A 25,362-nucleotide genomic window follows, 5' to 3' on the forward strand; every position below is an offset into this window, starting at 1 on the left:
ATGAACTTCATTAGTCATTAAAAAAAAAAAAAAAAAAAAAAAAAAAAAAAAAGAAGAAGAAGAAGAAGAAGAAGATTTGACGTTTGTCCGTACAGGTAGCTGAACCCACCTATTAGACTTGCATTTAATGTATTTAATCCACCTGGGGACAGACTGTATTAAATGAAATGTTTTTAGTTTACGTTTGTACTTTGATATATTAAGGTAGCCGTAGGCAAGAATTACACAAAGAAAACTTGCTTACCTGTAATGCTATTTCTCTGAAGCTATCTATATGACAGAGTTCTCATCCTTGGAGCTCATCTCAGTCTAACATTGACAGAACTCCCAAACCTGCCAAGTATTATCCCTTAAGGTCATTAATTGTAAGCTGCAGTATCAAGCAGGCCCTGCTGTCCAAAGCAGTTATAAATACCACTGACTCCACACTTCAGTTTGTTATTGGCATAAGAGTTCCCAGAAGCATGACTGCTTTTCTTTGCTTTAAGCTGTTTTGTAACTTCTATGCTTGTTACCTGTTTCCAATCAATCTGTGTGGCCTAAATTACTGGCTATTTACCTAGAGATTGAAAATAATAAATATACTTGCATAAATACTTTACAATACTTTTCTGAATCAACTTTCATTTCAAAATTAAAATCACTTATATGTACTTTATTTAATAATTTAATAACTTTCCTTCTCTTTCTTCTGTCCAAAAAAACGAGTAGGAAATAAGTGCCTGGAACAATATACAACATCATTATAAAAATGATAATGGAAGAGGGATAAAGAATTTCAGCAAGGTCTAAAAGTAAAATAGTTACACAAATTGCATCAAGTTTATCTATGTCTTATTATTCTATTAAAAATGGATACTCATGTAACTAGATCACAAATAATTCCACACCTAGGAAGTTAGAAAGTCTCTTAAAGATGAATTTGCACTTTTCACACTTAAGAAGCGCTGAGTGACCTGTGCTCACTAGCAGTGTTTCTGATTTCTGCTGCACATAGTAATGAAATCTTCTGCAACACTGAGAACTCCATACTAGTAGACATTCAGGATATCCTTCCAGACCTAAATATGTACCTCATAATACATCTTGTTCTAGGAAGATGTCAATGCTTTTATAAGCTTCCTATATAGATAGTTCAGCTGAAGAAGAATCAGGTTATACAAAATGCAGAAATTCCTTCTTTGATTACTAACTTCTTGAAATAAAAATTTGCAACAGTTACTGTAACTCATTGTGCAAGCAATGTTCAAAAAGAAGAAATTCTACACTGAACATAAACACTTTCATGGGTTCATGACATGGATATAAAAATATTTTGGAAGGGAAGAAGGTTAAGGACAAGGAAGGGTCATGATCTTAAAATTCAGAAAAAAATGAGGAGTCACATTAAAATCTAAAATTAAAACAAAAAGCACAATAAATCATCTATTAAAGATATAAAAACTTTGGAAATCTGAATTATTTAATGATTGTGTCATCTAGACCATCCCTACATAGGATATGAGACACACTGGTTAAATAAATCACACCCAGTATGTTACTTTTGACACAGTGGTTAAAAATATACTTTAAGGAGATACTACTATAGGCCTATCTTGCCATTACTGTTTTCCAATGTAAATTAGTTTAGTCTGAATTATTTCTCTGCTATAGGAGACGATAAGCAGCACATAAATACAACCAACCTTCATTAGACACATTGTCATGAATATATCAATCATGTCAAGAAGCATTTTCTGAAGTTTCCTTCAGTGCAATTTAACCTACCTTACTTTCAATTAATTTCAACATTTACTCATTTACGATGACCAATTAAAATGTTTTTGTCCGTCTGTAAAGCAAACTATTTTGCAATTCTGATAGCTGTAGTCACCATTTATCTAATGCTTCCATCATCTAGTTCCATCAGTGTAGTATTTACAGTTGCCCAGCCTCTACTAGGATTTGAAAGAGAGGAGATTACTTGGGTTGAATAATTAGATATAAAACCAAGTCTTTTCATGGTGGAGACAAACTGCCAAACAGTTGTCCTGCGTTATACAAATTCCTCATTCTTGAAGTGACAAATATAACTCTCATGATTAGAAAAGAACATAACGAAGCAACAGAGGCCTACAGGCTCCTATAAAGATGTGTGCAGTTTGATTTCCACTAGTCAACATACGCATTAATCGCAACTGCATAGTAACTTTATCTTTTTTTTTTTAAACCCTTCATGTCAGAGGTCTGTCAGGAGCGTTTCAGTTGACAATATAACATGACTGCATAAATATGTTCCCAACATTCATAAATAAAACCAAATAATTTTTAATATTCTAAAGCAAAAAAAGGCAAGGCATGATTTCTTTTAAAACTTTCAGGACAAAACTGTGAGCAGGTGGTCTGTCTGTATCTGTTATTTTCTAGCTTCATATAGATTAAGATGTGATTAAGGTATTTGAAAGTTAGCTGGTAACTGTGTATACGCACAGATGATTACACACATTTTTGCTGTGGAACTCACTGCAACAAGAAACAGCCACACGACATCTGTGATCATCGAGTTATGTTTAAGAACTCCTTTTTTTCAGAGAATTACCTTAGGCTCCTGGAACTAATGAGCTAAGGCTAATTCCTCAGACTTTGCTGCAACCCAACCGCAGAGCGATGAAATTCGGCTTATTTTCTAAAGAAACATATGTGCCATTATTCACACAATATTGGCTTGACATTATAATAATGAGTTCCACAAAGATGCTTATAATTGCAATGATGAAGAAAGGAGTCTGATGACACCACTGCCTTTTAGAACAATTATAATTTCATTAAAATAGGAACATAACTTATAGATTTTATTCTCTTTGATGATTTACTCATGCAAACTGCACATAAAAGAAAAACAGTACAGTTTGTGAAACATGTCAAATGTAAAGACCCAAAACGCTAAGTACAGAAGTAGTGTGACATAATGTCTTAAAACTGAATCCATGGTTGTACGAATAACAACTTTTCTCTATTTGCTGAACACAGATTTGAATGATTCTTTTTCCAGCCCCACTGTTAAATTCATTAACTGTTTACATGTCTCCTATACACTTATGTAGACTTATTTTACAAGCACAATAGTTTTGTTATAAAAAACTCCACTTATATAAATATGATTTAAAAAGCCTTTGTGTTTAGGAGAGCAAATTATAGTGTAATCAATGAGGCCTTATCTAGTCCACCAAAACTACAATGAAAAGTAACTGTAAAGTAACTGTATAGCTTTCTTGCAGAATTCACATTTTGTGCCTTTGCAATTAATTTCCTTCTCAAAAGATGTCGATTGTATTTTACCATCCCAGAAACATAATCATTATAGCTTTTTTCCTTGAATTTGGGAAGGACTTCTAAACACACGAGGTTATCAACTCAACTTCCTTATTTTAAAAATACAAAATACTTAGAATTCTTATTTTCATGCTTAAAGCCCTGAAATGAAATATATATATGACTTAGATATGTCTTTGTCCAGTTTTCATTATAGTACGGTTGTGTGTGTGTGTGTGTGTGTGTGTGTGTGTATGTATGTATATTTTAGAAATTACGATTTTCCTGTGATCAATTACAATTTTAGGTTTAAAACTGAATCAAATGTGAAATTTGATGGTACTGACACTTAAAACAGATAGTATAGTGTGGAGAAGGAAAAGCAAATGAACTACACAACCCATTATAAATGCATTAAATCTTTGTTATATACATAGAGGAATCCTGCTTTACGGCCAGTTGCTACTATGCTTCTGTTTTTGCTATTATACATAGTTTTCCGACCTGAAAGCACACATCTACTTTTTTAAAACAACTTAATCTATTGTAAAATATTGTACGGTATTTTGAACATGAGTACAGAATCAAAATAGATAATGGCACATTTAAAAAACTCAGTATCCTACAGATGATTGGATAATGAGAAAAAGTGTACCTACAATCATCTCATCAGAAACAAACTACATCATGGAATGTTAGTTATCCAAGTTCGCACAGTAAATAACATTTTAAAACTGCAATCACCTATCAGCCAGCATCACATTGAAGGCATCTTTAAACATTCAAGCAAAAGACTGCTGGCATAAACTACTGAACCATTCTCACGCACACACCACACACACCACATAATTACATTGTTTCCAAGATACGGTAGATACTGATTTTTTTTTTTTCCACAAGAAAGGTATCAAAATTTTTGCTACTAAAAGATGACAGTGCTTACACAAGAATTAAGTACAAGTTAGCTTGCAAATACAAGACAATGACAAAAAAAGTCTTGAATTGTCTGAAGAAGGATTTTAGGCTTTTCTGGCATCCAAAACCATGAGTAAATTCCTTAGTCTGTGACTCAAAAATCCATAAAATACCAACCTACTTTGGAATAGCAAGTATTCCATATTTGATAACCCTGTATTTTACAATATGCTTACTGGTTTTAGCCTAGCAACAAAGGGTAGTTACAGATATCTGTTCTGACTGGAAAAGTAAAGCTCTCCTCCCCCCAGAATGAAAGTGTTAGTGGAGGGGGGGAACTGACATCACATCAATTTTCAAAGAAATCTATTTAGTAATGATCCTCATCTCGGACAGGTATGTGCATAAGAGTATTGTATCTCATATACTGTACTGGCCCTATTAAACAAATTAAAAACACCCCGACGGTTAAAAAGCCAAACAAAATGCTATACACAACAAAACCCCAAATATTTTTCTCCCAATGTTCTTCCTCTCATAATGTGCAAAACAATAAAAAGGCAAAAAGACTAAAAGCAAATTTACTGTTACTGTCTTTCTCTTGCCTAGTGCTTTATGACCTTGCTAACATTACAAAGTCAATAGGGACTATGCAGAACTTTGGTATAAAATGTCACATAATATTACTATCACAGTCTTGGGGATGACCCTTAGTAATTCACCCCAATGCTTGTTGAAATAATACCAAATTAAAAATGAAATAAACCACATTGTACTGTACACACACTTTACACACAGAGCACAGAAAATAACTAGTAAACCTAATATTAAAAAAGAAAAAGTCTTTCACTAAGAGACTAGAAACTGTTGTTCTGTCTCATCTTCATCTGCCAATCATTAAAGCCAAATTTAAGTTTGATTTTTAAAAATGAATAATTTTAAGCTACAGATTTCTCCTAGATGGAGACTGGTCTTTTGCTGATTTCCCTTTAAAGTCACAAATGTATATCTAAGAAACTGATGCAAAGCAAGTTTTTAATCAACTTCCTGACGGCTGCGACTGCGAGGGAGGCGCCATGACAATCTGGGAAAGCACTGGCTCTGTGCTCTGGTCCGCCATCTGGGTGAGAACGGAAGTGGCCACTGCTTCTGCCTTGGAAGTTGAACTTACTCCATTAGAAGTGCTGACAGAACTATGCTGAATAGCTTCTGTATGTGGACTACTTGGCACTGATATGTCTTCGGAACTGTCATCTTTATCTGCAGCTTAAGAAGAAAAATTAATTTATTTTTTTTTCTGGAATGCACACCACCACTTTCCAGATAACAGCAATCATCTAAATAATTAAAATTCATGGTATAATGCAGAATAAATTGCAAAAAACCCCCTTATTTTTAGACTTTTTCAAAAATATAGCTTATAAGCAAAAAATATGGACTGCATTACGGAGTATTTAGGAAACAAGAAAATTTTCACATCTTTAAAATCATAACTAATCATAATTGTCCAATTTCCCACCTGGTGTATCAGCTGATGAGTCTGACATCTGATTCTAATGAGGAATGCTCGTATCAATAAGCAGTATTTAAAGATTAAAATATCACAAGATCTCCTAATACTATATAAATTAGATTTAGATTTTTAAAGCATACCACTTACTGTATTTGCTTAGTAATTAAGAGACTACTTCTATGTTTAATAATAGCTGTGAAAATCGTATCATAAAAATTGTGCAGAACTCCTATTAATCAGACCATTCTTACTAGTTGGACAATACTTCCAAAAGACTTCAACCTACATTCTTTTAACAGTGAAGTTCAGTAACATTTTTACTATGTAAATGTCTGTCAATAAGAGTTAATTTATTAACATTTTGTTTAAAAAATATTTTAGATATTCTACACAAAACTGAAGTACTGGAGTGAATTAGCCAATTAGCCACACAGTCACACCAACTTTTCTCATGACAAAGGGCAAACAGATTAGAAGAGTTTACAAACTTGCCTAGTTTAAAGCATTTTTCCTCATACAGATGTCTTAGTCATGCTAAAATCATGCTTTTTTCAGAGATGCAAAAGTTATCCAAGGTATTATGCAAACACTCAAGCAAAACACAGAGTTAAGGACAGGAAAAAAAAAAAAAAAAAAAAAGGAAAGCAAAGCAACAAAACAAACCTACTGTTGTTGAATACCAAATATAATTTTTTTCTGGCATCAATTCATACTACTTAGTGTTTTCCGAATATTTTTCATAAAAGATTTATGTATTGACCTAAACCCAATATACAGGTGGACAACTGGAAGACAAAAAGCCCTTTTCTAAACACTACTAACCAGTGTATAACACAATACAGAAAAACATAAACACTATCTGAAGAAGTACGAATGGTTGCTTGTGACACAGCAACAGAACAAAGTTCGATCTGTCCTTGGGATCCCTTTCAGATTTGCTTGAGATTGGCCTACAAATTCCAAAATTACCCAGGAAAATAGAAAAGATGGGATAAGATGACATCAGCTCTAGAAAATGAACAATACTGTGATCATCCTGTCTTATTTCCATACAAAACCAGGCCAAGAGTAGTAACTAAAAATGAATACAAAGCATGAACAAAATGATGAAATGACATTTATGATGAACTGAGGTTTGTATATAATGCTGGGTATGAAAAGTCACTGAATTCGCAAGACAACTCTACAACACAAGAAAATCTTTAAAGCAATCCCATTTATACTAAGGACACTCTTCTTCAAATTCTAAAATAATAGCTGTGCTAGCATTGGCTGCTCCTGGAAAAGCAAGGTACAATCAGAGAAATGTGTAAGCAAGCAAGACTGACATATTTCTTCCTAAGAAACAGTGCCTGCATGAACAAGGTAACAATTTCTCTTTATATCCCTCTTACAAGAGCACAGAGATAATCCTTTGAAAGTATCACAACGTTCTTACCCACAAGGCTAACTATTTTTACATGTATTGTATTCGCCCCCCCCCCCAAAAAAAAAAAAAAATAGATCCTTCAAACATCCAAGGAGCTAGATGGATGAAATTGAGCTAGGACTACTGACAGTTACCACGTATCTTAAGATTACGTGGCAACTGAATATAGCAAGATGAAGAGACATAAAATACTTCTGAAAGACATTTGTGATCCTCAGCAGGATTTGTGCACTCAAGAGAAAGAGAACAGAACATGAGCATGTGCCAATTCAGTTAACAATATTCAATAGGAGTTCATCTTTGCTACACTTCCATCAAGAACAGCACAATCTGATGTAAATAAAACAAGTAAAGAGGAACTGTTAGAAGGAAATTTTAGCCACTTCTTGAAAAAATACTGGATTAATAATTAGGACAGTAGCAGAATGAAATGGCAGTGAGTGGGCCATCATGAATTAAATAAACTTCATTTTGTCACACCTGATCTTCCTCTTCTGAGCTGCTGTTACTCTCACAGAAATCTCAAACTTCCTAGTTAGACTTCTTTTGCTGATCCTGATTCCCCTTGTTGGGGATCCTCAAGGATCTCTGATCCTTAAGTAGAGAAAAAGGTGAATTGTAAATGTCGCAAGGCAGAGATAGCCAGGAAGTAAAGCAGATCATTACCTTTCAGTCAGAGAAAAAAGAGCTACTTCCATTGATCTGTATCCCTTAACATGTATGCTTATTGTCAATTTAATTTGAAAGAAATGCTTTCATCATAAGCAGAATTTTCACTCCACATTTTCCTCCTGCAAGTTCTCAACTTATTCCTGCCTTAAATCCAAGAAAAGATATAAAAGGAGACTTATAGAAATAATTTGGTACAGAAGAATGGAACTGAAACCTAGATGAAAAGCATTTAGGTTTCTCCTATATATTTGCATGCATACATATATATATATATATATGTATATATATATATATATATGTATGCATGCATATATATATGTATGCATGCATATATATATTTAAGGATTCACTCAAAATCAATACCATTCCTCTTTGAGAATGAAGAAGTTTAAACTGGCTGACAACACATATACTGCACCAGAATTTCATCACTCCTCAAAACGTAATAACCATTTTTTTGTTTTTTCTGTTCTGATAAAACACTCTTTCGGAGCAAGTGCAAGAGATTTAAAATAATGAAAATATGGCTTCTAGGAATAGTCTTAGAAGAAGAAAAAAGAATTTTCATTCTTGTGCTCTTCACTTGGTGTGAGGCAAAAACGAGCCCAGGAAATCTGAAAGATCTCAGAAGATATGTCGGTAGGCACCAAAAATACCCTGCAAAACCATAGCTTGTTTGTGCCTGTTTGTGTGTGTTATAAGTGAAACTCCACTGAATTGGACTTAGCTGTTAAAACACTGTCTTCACGGTATAAACTAGCACTGTCTCAGCAATGTATAATATTCAGCGCTGCAGGAACACTGTCTCTTTTACTTCCACAAAGACAGAATGCTATACCACACAATACTTTTTGAAGCAATTCAACTTACATGACTGTTCCCTAATGAACATAATGTTTATTTAAAAGCACTTTCTATCCATGTTATTTTCATGAACACATTAGCTGAAACAATTCCACCTCCCCTCCCCCAAATTACAAAGTGGGTCACTTGGCCTAACTGCTTTCCTAACAGTCACATGAAGATAATGCCTTCAAAGAGATAACATGAAAATTATCATTTGTACTTAACTTTTACTTTCAAAAGACTGTTAAAGGAACTAGATGAGCTATGCCTCCAATTCTCTTGTTCACTATAATTTCATTTTTTTCTAAAGTGTAGGTTGTTCCCACTGATTAGTGTTTTAGTACTTATTATTTCTCATTCTTCAGTAAATTAGAAACATTGTAGTCCTTTTCTGAGGACAGAAAATACACAATATTACTAAACAGGCCATCATCAGTACTTTAACAAAGAAATCCTTAGCATGCACTTAGTTTGCCAGTCTAGTTTGAAGATCTGTGTTTTCATGTTTTTCATGCAAATTCAGGAACACATATGTATCCGCAAAACATCAAAATTCAAGAATCATTTTTTTTTCTTTCCAAAAAGCCTTGCATACATAATGTTATCCCCTAGTAGCTTCTGTATGAAATTATGTTGTTCTGTCAGATGGGAGCCATAATGGCCTCATCCCTGCAGCAATCATTGTTAATATAAATCCCAAACATATTTCTGTACAGTTCCAATTTATTCCAAGATGCTATTTTCCATCCTGTCAAAATGACTGGAGATCAAAAGGACCAAGATTGATAAGCTCAAAACTGACAAAATCAGTATTCTAAATATATATGGCAATAGATAGTTGCTAAATCTCCTGAATCTTTTAAATTAAAAAATATTGCCCATTCTGATGAAACTGCTTACAACGACTACAAGTAAAGATGGTGGCCATTAAGTTTTATCGCAAGCACCTGAGGATCTGTTTGCATGCAATACAAAATGTTCTTTTATTCTCCTGCATTACTGACATTGGCAAATTAAAATGAAGTGGCTACATATGGCAGAAACAATCTTCACATTTACAAATATCCTGAAATATCACTAAATCATAAAAACGAAAGCTGTGGGTTATATATTATGAATGTTGCCTAATGCATTCCCAGCTCAGTTATTTGTTACAAATTTGTGTACAATGGACAAAATTGGCCATTTATTCTACAACAGCAGCAGCTGGTTCTAGCACTGTGTATCATATCCAAAAATGAAGTTACAAGTCAGAAAAGCATAATTAACCTTTAAAGTGCTGGAAGGATGAAAATCAAGTGAGTAACTTAAAATAAAGGTATGTATTAGGAAAGATACAATGTTACAGAAGCTCTCAGTATTCCCTTAACTATTAGAATTGCTTTTTGAAAATATCTGGTTATAGAAAAGTAGTTGCTTAATTTTGAAAACCAAAACAATCTAGAAGACAGTGTACAGTAACAGCCATGAATCTGCATTTGATTATTTTAATGGCTTGACTGATCCTGGATGTTATGGTAAATGAGGACAGCCGTTATATTACCTCAACTGAAATCTTATTACAATATGGAAAAAAAGGGGGGGGGGCGGCTAAGATAAAGTATAAAGAAGTGGTTTATCATGTGCTATTAATACTTTAATTATATTTTCCAAAGCAAGTATAGTAGCATATAGTCTTTAAATGCTAACTATCATACACATTTATGAAGCCAACATAAAACCTTTAACATTATGCAACATTTCAACTGAAAGGACTTATATTATCACATTCATTCCTGTCTTGCAATAACCTTTGAGATTTTTTTTAATCTTTAATGCAATATTAGAACAGCACTTCTCATTTTTAATGTTCATTCAGTTCACTTTGGCAGTATTTCATTGATGCAGCCTAAGGCTATAGGTAATGGAACATTACTCACTATGATAGCCAGATTTCTTCTGCATGGCAGTTACAGGGCAATCTTTATGAGCCAGAAGAAGCTGTTTCAGCTGTGCCACTTCATTTCTCAGCAGGGTGACTTCATTCTAAAGGAGAAGAAAGTTATATACTTCACGTGGCTCAAACTACACACATTTTAAAGGTAAGTATTAAGTTTTATAGGATTCAGTTGTTCATTTAGGGGTAAATAAAATAAATTTCCATTTGGTATACATTGAAAATTTGTTCCTTTTAACTTTAGAATACCTAAATATTAGCTAAAACTTGACTATGTTTTACATAAACTAGGAACATTAAACAACAACATATTTTTTAGTTTGCAGACTACAGAGTGTGCATATACTCTCATTCACATGATGCAGCTACTGTAAGAATATTCTGCAGGGTTTTGTGATGAATTCTAATCAGAGTAAGCCTACATTTAACTACTCACATTTTAACAGATGCCACAGCCAACAAAACAGAAAAGCTAACCAATGCAGAATGATATTTGGCAACTATATTTAGATTTAGATTTTGTAAAAGGAAATCTTATGTGACATTAAAAAAAAATTTGGCAGGTGTCTATTATTTTTACATTGATTTTATTTTTGGTAACCATGCACAAACTAAGTCTTGTAGGAAGGAATATCTATAACTGATAATGATAAAACCGTGAAATGTCAGCTTATGACACAAAAGCAGAGTACAATCTAGGAGGCAGCGCTTGCAGGATCTAGTAACTGGGTTCATTTCCAAGCTACAGCACTCCATATTGAGTGACCTTGAGCAAGGTCATTTTACTTCTTTGTGCTTCTATTTTCCCATTTGTAAAATGGAGGACAAAGATACTTACCTTCCTTGTAAAGCACTTTGGTATCTACGGATGAAGAAGCACTACATAAATGCATTATACGTGACAATCCAAATTAAGAACAGTATGTCATTTTGATAGATTCATTTTTACTTAAAAGAGCAGAAAAATGTTTATGTAGCTACAGAATCCATCTGTAATGCTTTGTGATCCCTACATCTTGTCACTATGTGTGCTTTTCATGGGTTAATTTTTCTTCTAAATGTAAATCCTCCTCATCAATATGAAATACTTGAAGTTACTTAGCCTATAAGAACCTTTGAACACTACCATAGTACACTACAGTCATAATTGCTCAGTAAATATGTTTTTGCATTTAGGAGCAAGTTAAGGAAATAACACAAGAAAATTGTATTGCAAATAAACTTAGGTGGAAAAAATGCATGACAACTTCAGCCTATTTACGTACAAGTTAGATGTGAAGCAATACAAAGAGAAAATGAATTATAACTAAAAGCATTCTAAAATAAGGAAAAGAAATTTTAAGAGAATTTATTTGGTTTAAGTATCCTAAATAATAATTCATAAACATTAAAAAAAATCTGTTAAGACAAAGATTCTCTTTGTGTCCTCTTCTTCCATTGAGGAGATAAAACTCTTCAAGTATTTATACTTGCAAAGTTCTCTTAGAAAACTAAGTGCTGCTTTTTATTCAGTCATTTTACTTCGCCAAATATCTCTTTTAGAAACTTGATATTTAAAACAAAAAGGAGAGCATAAAGAGAGGCAAAAATCTGACTTGACTGAAATTTCAAAGGAAAGAAAAAAGTGATTATAAACATAAACGTTTCAATAAAAATAATTAAAAAACCCAAACACTATCAGCTCTCAGTTTCCCTTTCAGGCTTCCCTGGAATTACATGTCCAGAAATCTCCAGCTGTCACTGGTAAGTACGCTACTTACATCTTCAGTTATCGGTCTCCTCTTAGTTCACCATGTTATTTACTGAGGAGCCACAAGTCTGGATGCCAAGCAGGAAGCTGCACAAAATCAACGAAGTTTGGAAGGGGGCAAGAGGGAAGTGCGTGTATAGTTTTGAGACACTTATCGATAATCTGCAGTTGCTGCAGAACCAGTAGCATCCAAGAATATAAAACATACTTCTGCTGGTTGTTTTAAGGAACATCAATAAAATAAATGACCCAATCCAGAAAGTTTTCAGCAAGTTTCTAACCTTTGTCTCTCATATTTTAAGGGAGAATTTTACATATTAATAGCATATATAAAAATGAAATGTCTGCTTACCAGTGTAAATAACACTAATGTTTATGAAAATGATTGAAACGGCAGTTTATAGATTAATTTCAGTTGTATTATAAGTATTAAGAATTTTGCTAACAATAATATAAACAACCAAATATGTTCTCTTACATTAAAGCAGATTTGAAAAATGGAAGCCGCACAGCCTATATACACACTACAAATGCTGAAGTATTATCATTGAATACATACCTTTCATTGCTACTAACACAAACACTGAGTGCCAATAGTGCCATACTTAATTTATGAATCATTCTCAAAAACAGCAAGAGTACGTCTGCTAGACACACAGTACAGGGAATGTCACAGAAAGGCAATCAACGGTTGCTATCTATCTATTACTAGTAAAATCCACTTTTGGTTGGTAATAAAAGTGGATTCTTAGAACTGAACCAGCATCCTTACACTTTGTATTTTTCTTACTGTGTGTGTGATATTATCAAGTCCCTCCATCTCAACCAAACTGTTAACGTGTGATTTTCTTTACAAAAAAGAGGGGATAGCTTGTAGTCTGAGTTAAACACTAGCTGTCCTTTCCTTTTTTGGATATATCTGTATGGAAAAGGATCTTTATTTATGTGCATTTTTTTCCACAATTTAGCCTCCTTCAAGCAGCTTCTGCAGCATTAGTACAAACCACCACAGATTGCTGCTAATGAATGTCCTTTAAAATCTGCAATGACCTCCTAAGGAAGATAGGCCATCCTTCCAGTCAGAACAAACACTGTTCATTAATATTATGCCCTGTAGAGATTATTAAAGCAACAAGACATAAGCAGAGACCATATATGAACTTTGATGTCTGATACTGCAATACAGAGTAGCCACTGGGGACAGACTGTCAATAGTTCCTTAAGAACATCTTTCACGTAATAGCAGTTATGCAAGCTCAGAGGCAACACAAAGTGTTATATCAAATTCAAGCTCCACAAACAATCCAACTTATTAGAAGAGAAAAGAGTTCACAAAAGCAAGCAGAAAAAACTTCTAAAAGGTGAAGCATGAAATAATTTACAGAATACAGCCTATAGTAAAGGCAAATAATAAAACCTAATGTAAAGAGATCATTGACAGGATGTAACTGATGGAAATGTTCTCTTAAATAAAAAATTTGAAGAATAATACTTAAATAAAATGAAGTTATATTCAACCATTTTAAAAGAGAAATAAATATAGGAACTGGGCTGTATCAAGGAAAGTCAAAGTAGACTTTTCTTGCACAGAAGTTCATCTACAGAAACCTGAGAATTATGAACATAAATCAGAGTAAAAAAATATTTTCAAGATATGTATGCACTGCTAAAGAGTTTCCTTTCTTAAAAACCTTTAAATTTACACAGTTTTTGTTTGTGTTTTCACATTGAAAATAATTTATACTTAAGAAAACTAATAGCTGTTAAAAGAAGCTAAGATTTCTTATGCAAAACAATACAATAAAATTTTTAAGTTGTTTTAGTATTAACTTACTTTTGAAAGAATGACACCTCAGTAAATTCAGCAGAGCAGGGTATTTAGATATTAACAAAATATGAACTGCTAAACCCTACTATGTAGTCTATAAAACTGTACACTAAGGTAAAACTCTAAACTTATTAAATACAATGTAAGTAATCATGGGTCATTACTGCCCACTATGCTGATCAGCTCTGTTAGCCTGTCAAGTGTAGAATTATTAAAGAAATACAGGATTGATTAATGTTTTCACATAAAGTACAGTTTAATTATTTCTCTGACATTCAATTTTCTTTACAAGTCATTCTGTTCTTCACAGTTAACAGTTTTGCTTTTGGCAGGCTAAGAAATTTCTTTTACTTGAATTCACTAAGCTTAGAAATCTTGAAATCTAAAGCTTTTTTCATATTAAACATATTTTAAAAACAGAATAAAAGTTTAGATGCAATTACAGGCCTAAACAATGCACCTGGACAAATATCATAATATTTTATATTTTCATATTTTACCCAGGCAATCACAGTTATAGATTAATAGGTTAGAAGACCTTAAGGAGATCATTGAAATAAAGTCACAGGATAAACAGATGTTTTTAGTATAGACTTTAAAATAAATAATATATAATAAATTCCTTTCTGACTTTGCATTCAAATCCCACCCCTAATTTTATTTCCAAGGAGACTAAATACAGCACATAATACAAACAGGGCAAAGGCAAATGAGAAAAACTGACTCTTTTACGGGGGAGAAAATGTGGCGTCTTGTATGGGATAACACTTGTTAAATTTTTCCCTGAAATGGCTTCAACTGCAGTCCCTAAACTGCTACAAGTGTTTACTCAAGAACTTTAAATAGGGCACATTGCTACCTGATAACAAGGTAAAAAGCTAAATTTGCATAGCTGTAGACAGCTGCATTATTTTTATTAAAATATCTGAGAACTACTCTAAGTTTACACTTCATCTATTAAACAGGGTTTGGAACATACTGCATGTAACAAAAACAGGATTTCTTTCCTGTTAATGAAAACCAAAAGACTACTAGGATATTCTGCAACTGTACATCTCTAATGTTGGTTTTACAATAGTGGCTACAGAGAATAATGAGTGTGTACACGTAGACAAATAAAAATAAAAATGACTTTTTATTATTGGCTTCAGAATCTGACAATTTATTACCAATGACAACATGGTACTTGCATTGTTTTCAGTTAAAAAATGGATGTTTTTAAGTTAAAGGTAGTTCATTTAATACTCAAAATTTCTTTCACTAAGAAAATTGAAATATGGCCAATCTTTTATTTTCCCTTCTCTTTTTCTTCCCATAAGTCTATCTTCACTTATTTCTTAGATTATTTAAGCTATGGTGCTACATACAATTTCATCATCAGAGGATTTAAAGTCAAGACTGTGATTACATTTAAGGAACATCTAGAAATTGTGAACAGGTATGAGAAGACTAATATATTTCCAAGTAATCTAACTTCAAAATTATCTATATCACTTTCTTTATCAAATATCATGAGAGAATAATTTTAATATGAGGGATATCTATGAATATGTATCAACTTGGGTCAAACTCAGCCAACAAGCTCTGAAGAAAGAACAAGAAGGAAAATTTTTAAATATCAGAATAATTGCCATTGAGTTTTAAAAAGAATTCTTTATTTAGGAAATTTTCCTTTTTATCATCTCTAAAAGAAAGTTTTGAGACTTTTTATTTTGAAAAAAACTTGGTGCTAATTCTTATGTTTTGCTGGAATACATTAAGAAAGTATGCTTTATCTTTTAATAGTAGTTTAAACAAAAGGGTCCTACATTGTCCTTCAGGGGAAAAATGTGTCCACACCACAACTTTCAGACGACTGAGTTTTCCAGTGGAGCTGGAAAAACGACTGAGAACATACACTAAACTATCTTCTTACAGTATACATCCCTTACTATAGGATTTATATACATCGGGAGAGTAGTGTGATGAAATTTGCACTGCCACTGCCTGTGCTGTACCTGTTCTATGGGTAAAAGAGGCCTTCAGTTTCCAGTGATGTCAATCTGGTACCTTTCACAAGCCCTATATTCACTTTAAAGGAAAAAAAAGTGGAGTTAAAAAGAACTAAAAGACAAAAGGAAATCAAAATAGAATATATTTAAATAACTCAGATTGTGATACAAATTGTTAACAGCAAGATGTTCAAGTTAAGGCTACTACTTGGCTAATGAGCCTTTACGCCAATGTATCATCATCCTTGTTAATACCACAGCTCGAAAGTTATTTAAAACAGAACAAAGGACGAGTGGGTAGGATCCTTAGATTCACAAGTCTTGAAAATTAAGTATTTCCCTATATTCTTATTTTACTGATGATATGTGCATTTCGATATTGAATTTTCAGTTTCAAACTGAGCCACCATCTACAGAAGTATTTCAGGGAAGTGTATGCTCCACTGATCCAGGATCATTGCCTAGGAAAGCAAAATCTTAGCTATTGCTTGAAATAAAAAGTATACCTGTAACTGGCCATTTAGTGAGCTCAAGTCCTCGGCTTTTTTCTCCAATGACTGCACCCAGACTTTCCGCTTCTGTCGGCATCGGGAAGCGGCAGCACGGTTTCGCTCCAAAAACTTCCGTCTTTTCTCATCAGGGTCTTCATTGGCAGCTCTTCTTCGTCGACCACCTGTATTTGCTGTCTGCGGTGTAGGCTGAGCTGGTGATGCCTGAAAATAGTAAAAACATAAAGAGGTTATCAGTGTAACACTATTCATGATTCAAACCATAGAATTCATAGAAACATACACATCTTTAGAAAAGCATTCACAGTATGTGCATAAAACCTGAACATATTTAGAAATATCTTTTCCAGAAAGCTATATGATGTAATTATATAGCTATTTTTAAAGAACTTTTACTGAATTTACACTCTTCACCATATTACATTAACATGTTACATTTTTGTTAAGGCTCTAGCTTTAGATAAAAAAAATATCTGTGTACTCAAACCAGTGTTTAGGAATGGAACTTTTGGAAATGTTTTCTTTGTACCAATAAGACACTGAGATTTTTCACAGCAGTATCTATAGGACTGTACGCTTGAGGAGAAAGATTGAGACTAATATCTACCTTATGAAAAAGCCATATTTGCAGAGGTTGCCATAGCAAGTAGGTACATGCCAGTCTCAAATTTTTGCTGTATAAAAATTACAGGTTGAATCAATAAGTAACAGCACTTTACCCTAGATACCATGTTTACTTGGCATGACCTCAAAACCGGCAGGGTTAAAGACACTGTAGGAATAAGTCAAGTGTATGCAATACTTTTGAGATTCAGGCCATTAACACAACTGTAATTGCTTCTTCAACCACCAAAATACAGACTTATCCATAGAACTTTAGAAAAATCAGGCTTGAGACACAGTTTCTGTGACTCTTCAGCTTTAAAAGTTGTTACACTTTCTAGTACTACAAAAAAATAACCAAATAGTAAGCTTTTCCTCCTGAAAACTCTTCTTTGCAGCATTATGAGAATATTCTTTTAGACGAATTGTATTTATACTCGGAGATTCTCCCAGTATTTCAGCAGCACGTTCTACTTCTCCCTCAAACTTCCAACTCCAATAGCAGTCTGTAAGCACATATTAACCTTTATGTTACACATCAAGAGGATGGAAAAAAAGATAAATGTTTTTTGCCTAACAGTGAAGGGAACAGGAAGTACATTTTCACTTCGTTGTCATACCGGTGTTTCTGTTGTTGAAGTTGCAGGTTGTTGTAGTGATTGTGGCCGTGGCTCCTCTGACTGAGTCCTAACCAATCCACTTGGATGTCCCTTGGCAGTATCTCCATTTGTTACCTGAGGGTGCTGTTGGGTCAAGGCTGCTTTCAGTCTCTGAAAGGAGAAAAAGAAAGTCCTTTTTGTTCTCCCATAATGGAAATATTATAGCATACTAACTTCAGGCATTATTAATCATTTATAGTTGGAGTTGCTTCTATTTCCCAAGTTTCAGTGCTTTTTTAAAAAAGCTTTTTACAAGGCATTCAACAGTGATCGAGCCATATACCTAATAACAGCTTACAAATTGTTGCAGGCATCACTATAGCAATGAGGCTTTACAAAAGATCTTAAAGAAAAAGATAGTAAGCTGTATGGAGAATTAAACAGAAGCAGTAAACAGAAAACATCTTCCTGTGCCCACAGGAAGATGACTAGAAAGGAGTGAACAAACAGTTGCTGAGGCTGATATTATCCAAGGCACAGGCCAGAAGGATAAGGACAATACACTTGAGAGAAACACAGGTAAAAACAGAACACAGTCTTTTAAATAGTTTAAAAATGCTGGTGTTTTCCAATCATTTTTAAATTATTTGTTATGACTCCACTTTTTCATGTTGTTTACAAATACTCACCTCTATAAAGCTTCCTATGAGCAACCGTAATTAATTGTTAGAGAGAACAGATCTTTGTTGAAGTATATTGATAATGCACAAAACAATACAAAATTTAAGCTACATGTAAATATTTTTATTCATATATATTACATATGCAAGGTGTTATAGGCATGCTATTTTAAATAAAAAAATTTGCTAAATTTTTTTTAAAAATTCCTTAATTATACACAGCCACTATGAAGAATAGTAACTTCAGATTTCAGCTGTATATAGTACACCCAAGAGTTACTGAAAGCTTGAAAAGAGTATTTTAAAGCTCACTTTATTGACTACCTCTTGAAAATTATTTTTTTCACTCTAAACCTAACTGTTAAAAGTATAAGATTTTTCAAACATAACATATTCTGTTTACAACGAGTTCTTAATCCAAAGTGGTAAAAGGTCACACTACTTTTTTTTTTTTCAAGACCATCTGTAATTTCAAATTTTTTCTCTTGAAATTGTGAATGTTGTAACATATATCATGAAAGTAATTTTTCTAATGTTATGAGAGAATTTGCATTACTAGATAAATATTATTAAAGAATGTTTTTCTAGTGTGTACTAGATGTTTAAACAATCCAATAAAAATTAAAAAGATTAAAGAATATTATTTCATGACAGTTTATGACACAACTCAATTTTTGCTACAGCACACTGCAGTTTTCTATTAAAAGGAAAGAAGTGAAATAAAATTAAGTCTTCTTAGAATGCCTCAATGCCGCCTTTACTACTCAATATAACAAAACGTGGCCATATTTCTGGAGTCTTACAGCAAGGAACAGATGTGCCACTTCCTGCAACTACTGATGTTATAGAAGCCTTAGAAGATTAACAAGAAAACCACCAAAAGAATGAGCCTATATTCATCCTTATTAGGTCAAGGCAGTATCTACAAAGCAAGTAGGGTCCTGTCAGGAAGACAAGGGAAGATAGAGGGGTGAATGAAAACTGATGGGGAACTTTTCCAAGTGTGGATGTTTTCAGACACTTGGCTAGACTTCTTATAAAAAGCTCAGCTAAGACACTTACAAAGAAATACATGAAAATTAACTGAACCTCAGTGGGAAGCAGAAATACACAAAGCTGGCACAGAACTCAGTAAGCAGTGGTACTTAAGGCTTGAGGCTGCCTAATAAATTCCACTTTTAATTCCTAACTTTTGTTTCTTGAAGTTTAATGAAACTAACCATTTTCTACCACACCTCTAATGCCAAATGTACTTGTCCATAATTTCCAAACATCACCATTTAACTGATTTTTGATGAGCTCTAGTAACACCATAGTTTTGAGCACGAAGAAAATACTGACCAAGTGGAACAGTACCAATATTAATGGAGTGTCTTTTAAAAACACAGCAGCTAGGTTGCATTTGATCAGCTCCAACAAAAAACAGAGGACCCTGCACTTACTTAGGCAGATATTCTCTATAAACTGTAGCATACAACCTATCTCAACCATTAAGGCACTGGTGACAGCTCTCTCCCACCTTACATTACCAAAGGCCTTCCTGGCTCCTCTTTTACAACTAAAACTGATTGCAGATCACATCTGTCAGAATGGGCAAAAATCTTGGAAGTTACGTCTGTAATATTGGAAGTTATGTCTACTACCAAATCCATACAGGTGACTATAGTTTCTAACCACCAGCAGCAGATATCCCCCTTGGAAGGGGGCAAAAAGAACCCAGAAAGTCTAATTCCCAGCATTCTTCTGCCGCCTCATTGCTAAGGAGTATTTAGTCAGTGACTTCTGTAGTAAGTCTCTTTTCTAATCACTGGTCTATATTGAATATGACAGCACACATTATCCCAGATGGTCACGGTTCCAGCTCACGGTTTTTGTTCAAAAACCAAAGCTAAAGATCCCTACAGCTCCATATGGACATTCTTTACATAACTTTATATAAGTCAACCAAACAAATGGTTGACTTCTAAAAAGCCTGGGTCCTGGCTTATAATCCATGAAGTAGAATAAATAAGTGGGACTTTTTTAAAAAAAAAATGTTATTTTTTCCCTTAAGAATACAGTAAAATACACAATAGCAAAATATATCAGAGTTATATCATTAAAAGCTGGATACTGTAAAATTAAGAGTATCTGTACAAACTCACGTAAGCTCTATTGATGCCATATATTACGATAGTTTTAAATTTCAAACAATCTCATCTCTGAACCATTCGCTCATAGGGATGAACCACAAACAAAACAGACATACAGAAATGCAGAGATAGGGAGTTTTTTTCAAGTTTTTGTTCTGTAAAGCACACGGATGAGACATCAGGACCAAAGAAGGTGCTTTTAGAAAAGTATGTAAGACAAATTTACAGCAATTCCCCCAAACCATTTCCCAAATCCTCCCAGCTCTTGGTAAAAGAATATAGCTGCTATAACTGCAGGCATTGGAGTAGAAAGGCACAAAACAAAGATAAAACATGCACATAATTCTTAGTACACGGTCAGTACTCTGAAAATTCTAACCCGTTAGATATTTAGCTTAACTCTTTTACAGCACTAAAACTGACATGAAGAATTAACTTGTACCTTCCTAAATCATTGCATGAAAACCAAAAATACTCTCAGTTCCTCTCTCAGCTAAACAATAAGAGAAAGGTAGAAAAGCTTATTTAACTAAAATTACTGAAAAATATGATCCCAATACAAGAATTCAAGGGTTGATTTGGCAATGATTTTATTTTCTTTAATGTTCAAACTAATTCTGAAAATTAAATGATGAAATAATCTAAACTACCAGGGAGACGTATCACCTCAGCAAATTTTTGCTTTTAAAGAAAGAAACAAACAGTTCATGTTAGTTTGACAGTTTTATTTAATATTCTTTTCACAAATTAATCTGTTTTTTTTCCAAAGTATTTTCATTTATCATTTGAATTACCTTAGGAAGTATTTCTTAAATTATAACTTACTGCTTAGCAAGATGCATGACAAATAACCAAGAAGCAAAACCAAGACAGCAGAAACTTTAACTAATTTATCCCATCACTATTTCAGCTTCTACTGAGGTTTCTGAAGATATGCTCTCTTTTTCAAGGCAGCACTCTAGCAAGCTCTAGAAAGTTACTGTCATTCAAAAATTACTCAGTGAAGACATAGCAACCTACTATACGTCTGCTCCTCTGCCACTCTAAGAAATGAAAATGATTAAATTTCATCCAATTAAAGTGTCCAGATACTGAAGTTCAGTGATTACATATTTATATGGTTATGTGTATGGCTTGCATGTCTGTTCTACTCTGCCTGTGATCGAATGAGTGAACGTTGATGTGAGCATCTGCCACAGGGAAAAAAAAAAAAAAAAAAAAAAAAAGTCATGCAAAGTCATGAAAATGCTCAGTAGTGTTTGCTTGGAATCAGAAAAAGTTTCACTAGTATATGTATTTCCTTAGTGAGAGAGTGCCCAAGCTCAGAAGATTTGCAAAATGAAATAAAACTGACTAGCATTTGTTTTTTTCATATAAAGCAAATATTTGTATATTATTGTCTACCTCTTCATTTCTGTTATAGAAATGAATTAATCATATTTGAAAAGTTAAACTAAAAAAGAAATAAAGTTCATATATATTATATTTCTATACTTAACATTTAACTTGAAAATAGCAGTAGAAAGTGTAGGAAATAGCACCGTACTATCTACACCATAAAACATATATCATCAGGCATAATGGATGTGCAAAGAGTCAAAGCAGGACTTTGCTTTCCATTTTGTAACTCTTAACATTTAAACATTGTAATTCTGTGCACTTGAAAGTGGAGGTTACTACAGAAATAAAAAACACAAAATCATTGGTTTTGTTTTATACCATTGAATTTCATAAACTTTGAATCTCTAACAGATTTATTATGCCTAAAATTATCCCCAAATAAAGAAATATTGTGAAAATCAGAGCAATATCTAATCTACAGTTTTTTTTATAAGGAGAATCAGGTATCGTGTTTAGAAATTTTCACAACTCAGAAGGTAATGCTGAAGTAAAGTGCTATATGGATGTTGTACTTCCAGTGAGTAATGAGGTAGTCATCCCAAATACTAAGAACCTCAGTTTTAAAAATCAAATATATTGTAACAAATATTAGAAGAAAAATATATTATTACGTGGGGAATCTTGATTACAGCCAAAGTTTATTTAATTTAATTTTGTTATTAGAAGAAAACTAAAAGTAGTATTTTCAACTAGTTTAACAGCTTTTGAAGTCTTTATTAGTAAGGTTTTGTTGTTCACATATATGCTTGAAAACAAATCATCACATCTGTCAAAATTTGGTAGGACTAGATCATTCCATCAACCACACACAGAAACAATATTCTCCAGAAACAATTTATGAAAAACTCAGATCCATATTTCATATCTGCCACAAAAGCTCATCAGAGTAATAACCCTCCTTCTCCTGGGTGTTATCCTACCATCTGCTGCTCTATTACTTATCTTTATTTTGCAACTAATTAACAGCATAATCTTCTAAATTCAGCAAGTTAATTATCATTATTGTGGTCTTTGCAGCATCATCAGTCCTTATGAAGTCTTGTCTCCCCACCCCTAGAGAACATATGAAAATGAAGTAGATTGTGAGAGGGTCTGTTTCTTTAGAGCAGGCTCATTAGGTATTTGCTGATTAGCTCGGCATGCAGAGAGACAGGTCAGAAGAATTCTGCTGAACACAAGGTCCCATGCCGGGCTTGAGCAAGTTAATGTAGGTTTCTGAACATTTACCAGGCTGCCCTCTGTCAGTTCTCAGTAAAAACCTCCTGCAGAAAACCTACTGGTTAACTACTGTGTGCAAAGGTATTTCTCAGTTTGTGACAAAAGGTTTTACATGGCGAGGAGGAAAGAAGGGAAACATTCTGTGTAAAAGTTGAAGTAATTTTTAGATTTCTTCAGAAACTTCTGCAATTCATGTAGAAGGATCTGAACATTAAGTTTGCATCCACAATCTGCATACTCAAAAAAAGGATGTTTTACAACTTGGAGTAGCTCACTGATATATGAAGAGTATACAATTTCTGATCTTCTTCCAAACAAATCAGAAGCAATTCTGATTGAGTTGAAATATTTAGAAACATGTGTCCTTACCTTATTGAGGAAGTTTTCCTTTCTTTTTAACTGCAGCTATTACATCTACCTTCTAAGCATCTCAAATATCACAAAACTGAGTTAACGCATTTGATTTTATTGAAGTACATGGTTTCTATTTTTTTTCCTCTTAGCTGTTATTCTTCCAGTTTTTTTATTGCTCTGTAACTCAGTGAACCTGTTCTCACATGCAGCTGTCCCGCTACAGAATTCTTGCAACCATTTTGCATCAAGCAACTTTACTGTAGATCAGAGCAAAGAGCATTGCAGCAAAGAAAGAATATAGTTCTAGAACTGACATGTCAGTAACTTTCTTTACATGAGTAATCAAAATTCTCATTCTGAAGGAGTTTGGCACTTCAGACTGGAAGCTTTATCAGATACAGAAATAAATGCACAATTCTGATTATTATACACGGTGCTGGCTTATTTGTTTTGTCAGACTTCCACTGGTAAAAATATTCCACTGAAATGGTTCAGGCACTGAAATTAAATCATTTAAAAATATATTTTATTTGGTAAGAAACCATGCAAAATGATCCTTTTGGCTGTGACTAGATAAACACTTACAGATGTGTCATCTCAATACTGCAGTGAGATGCCAAAACAATGTATATTGAAGAGAATGCTGCCCAATCAATCAAAATGAAAATGAAGCTAGAAACTCTAAGCTAAAAATATTCTCAATGTTGAAAAGAGCATATTTAGGAACTGAAGAAGTTTCCAGAAGTTGACTATAGTGAAAAAAACCCAAAACATTCAGCAAATATATTCTCTAGAAACTTCACAAATAAAGCTAATTTGGCATGCCAGACATTAGTTCCCACAAAGGATTTTAAGGCTTCTAGGGTCGCAGAAGGTAAAACTTTATAGTGTCACAGAAAGGCATCCTATATCCATTACCAAACAGATCTTCTCCTAGTTATTTTGAGCTTTAGCTTTTAAAAACCAGAATGTCTGTTTTATCAAAGCTCACTCAGGGTTGTATATAAAGAAATATATGATGCTGTATGTGCAACTTGGTATATAAAACTCTTAAGGAAATAATAGGTATTTATCAAAACAGAAGAGTTATTTTTGCACTAATAAAAATCAGAAATTAAGTTTCCCAAATCTATATTAAATACTTAAACTCCATAACTATTACAAAATAATTACAATCTGTGATTTGATTTTGTAAAGGTCAGAGAGTTCTCACCTTCATCTTAAAGAAAAAGGATGAAACCTACAGAGCAGCCTTTTGTAAACAGGTGAGAGATGAGGAATGAAATCAGAGACAAAAAACTTATCAAGTATTCCCAGGTTCTGCTAACATCTACAGATTGTAGCCTGCTGTTAATACTTAAAATATATATATTTACTTATTAAATTTAATTAAACATAGTAGCTTGCATTTCAGCTTTAAAATGGAACTTTTAATGAATAAAATTAGCTAAGTCTTCTGTTGCCTTAAACAAAGAACACAAATGAAAAATATGTGTGATTGCCATATATTTGTAGAATCTGATACACTGCAAGCAAATATAGCTCTTCAGGAGGAGACATCAGAATGAAAGGATCTGGCATCACAAAGACTTAAATTTTGAAAATTAAATGAAACTTCAAAGTTAATAAACCATGGCATATCAGCCAACAACGCATCACATAGCACAGTTTAGTTAGTCTTCCTGTCGGCTTTTC

The 25,362-nt window shown here is 33.3% G+C and overlaps 1 protein-coding gene across 9 annotated transcripts in view; it reads right to left on the bottom strand.

Moving 5' to 3' along the window:
- Positions 1-2,810: 2,810 nt before the first annotated feature.
- ATF2 (activating transcription factor 2) overlaps positions 2,811-25,362 on the bottom strand; it is a 50,119-nt gene continuing 27,567 nt past the window's right edge. For all 9 annotated transcript variants that reach the window (XM_062578379.1, XM_062578372.1, XM_062578376.1 and 6 more), the window contains 4 exons: positions 17,904-18,053; positions 16,678-16,884; positions 10,586-10,691; positions 2,811-5,472 (listed from right to left, as the gene is read on the bottom strand). In XM_062578379.1, the coding sequence (XP_062434363.1) occupies positions 5,246-5,472; positions 10,586-10,691; positions 16,678-16,884; positions 17,904-18,053 (690 nt within the window). In that variant the 3' untranslated portion in view covers positions 2,811-5,245. The remainder of the gene's footprint in view (positions 5,473-10,585; positions 10,692-16,677; positions 16,885-17,903; positions 18,054-25,362) is intronic.

Source organism: Rhea pennata, chromosome 6 (assembly GCF_028389875.1).
Source record: "Rhea pennata isolate bPtePen1 chromosome 6, bPtePen1.pri, whole genome shotgun sequence".
Classification (NCBI taxonomy): domain Eukaryota; kingdom Metazoa; phylum Chordata; class Aves; order Rheiformes; family Rheidae; genus Rhea; species Rhea pennata.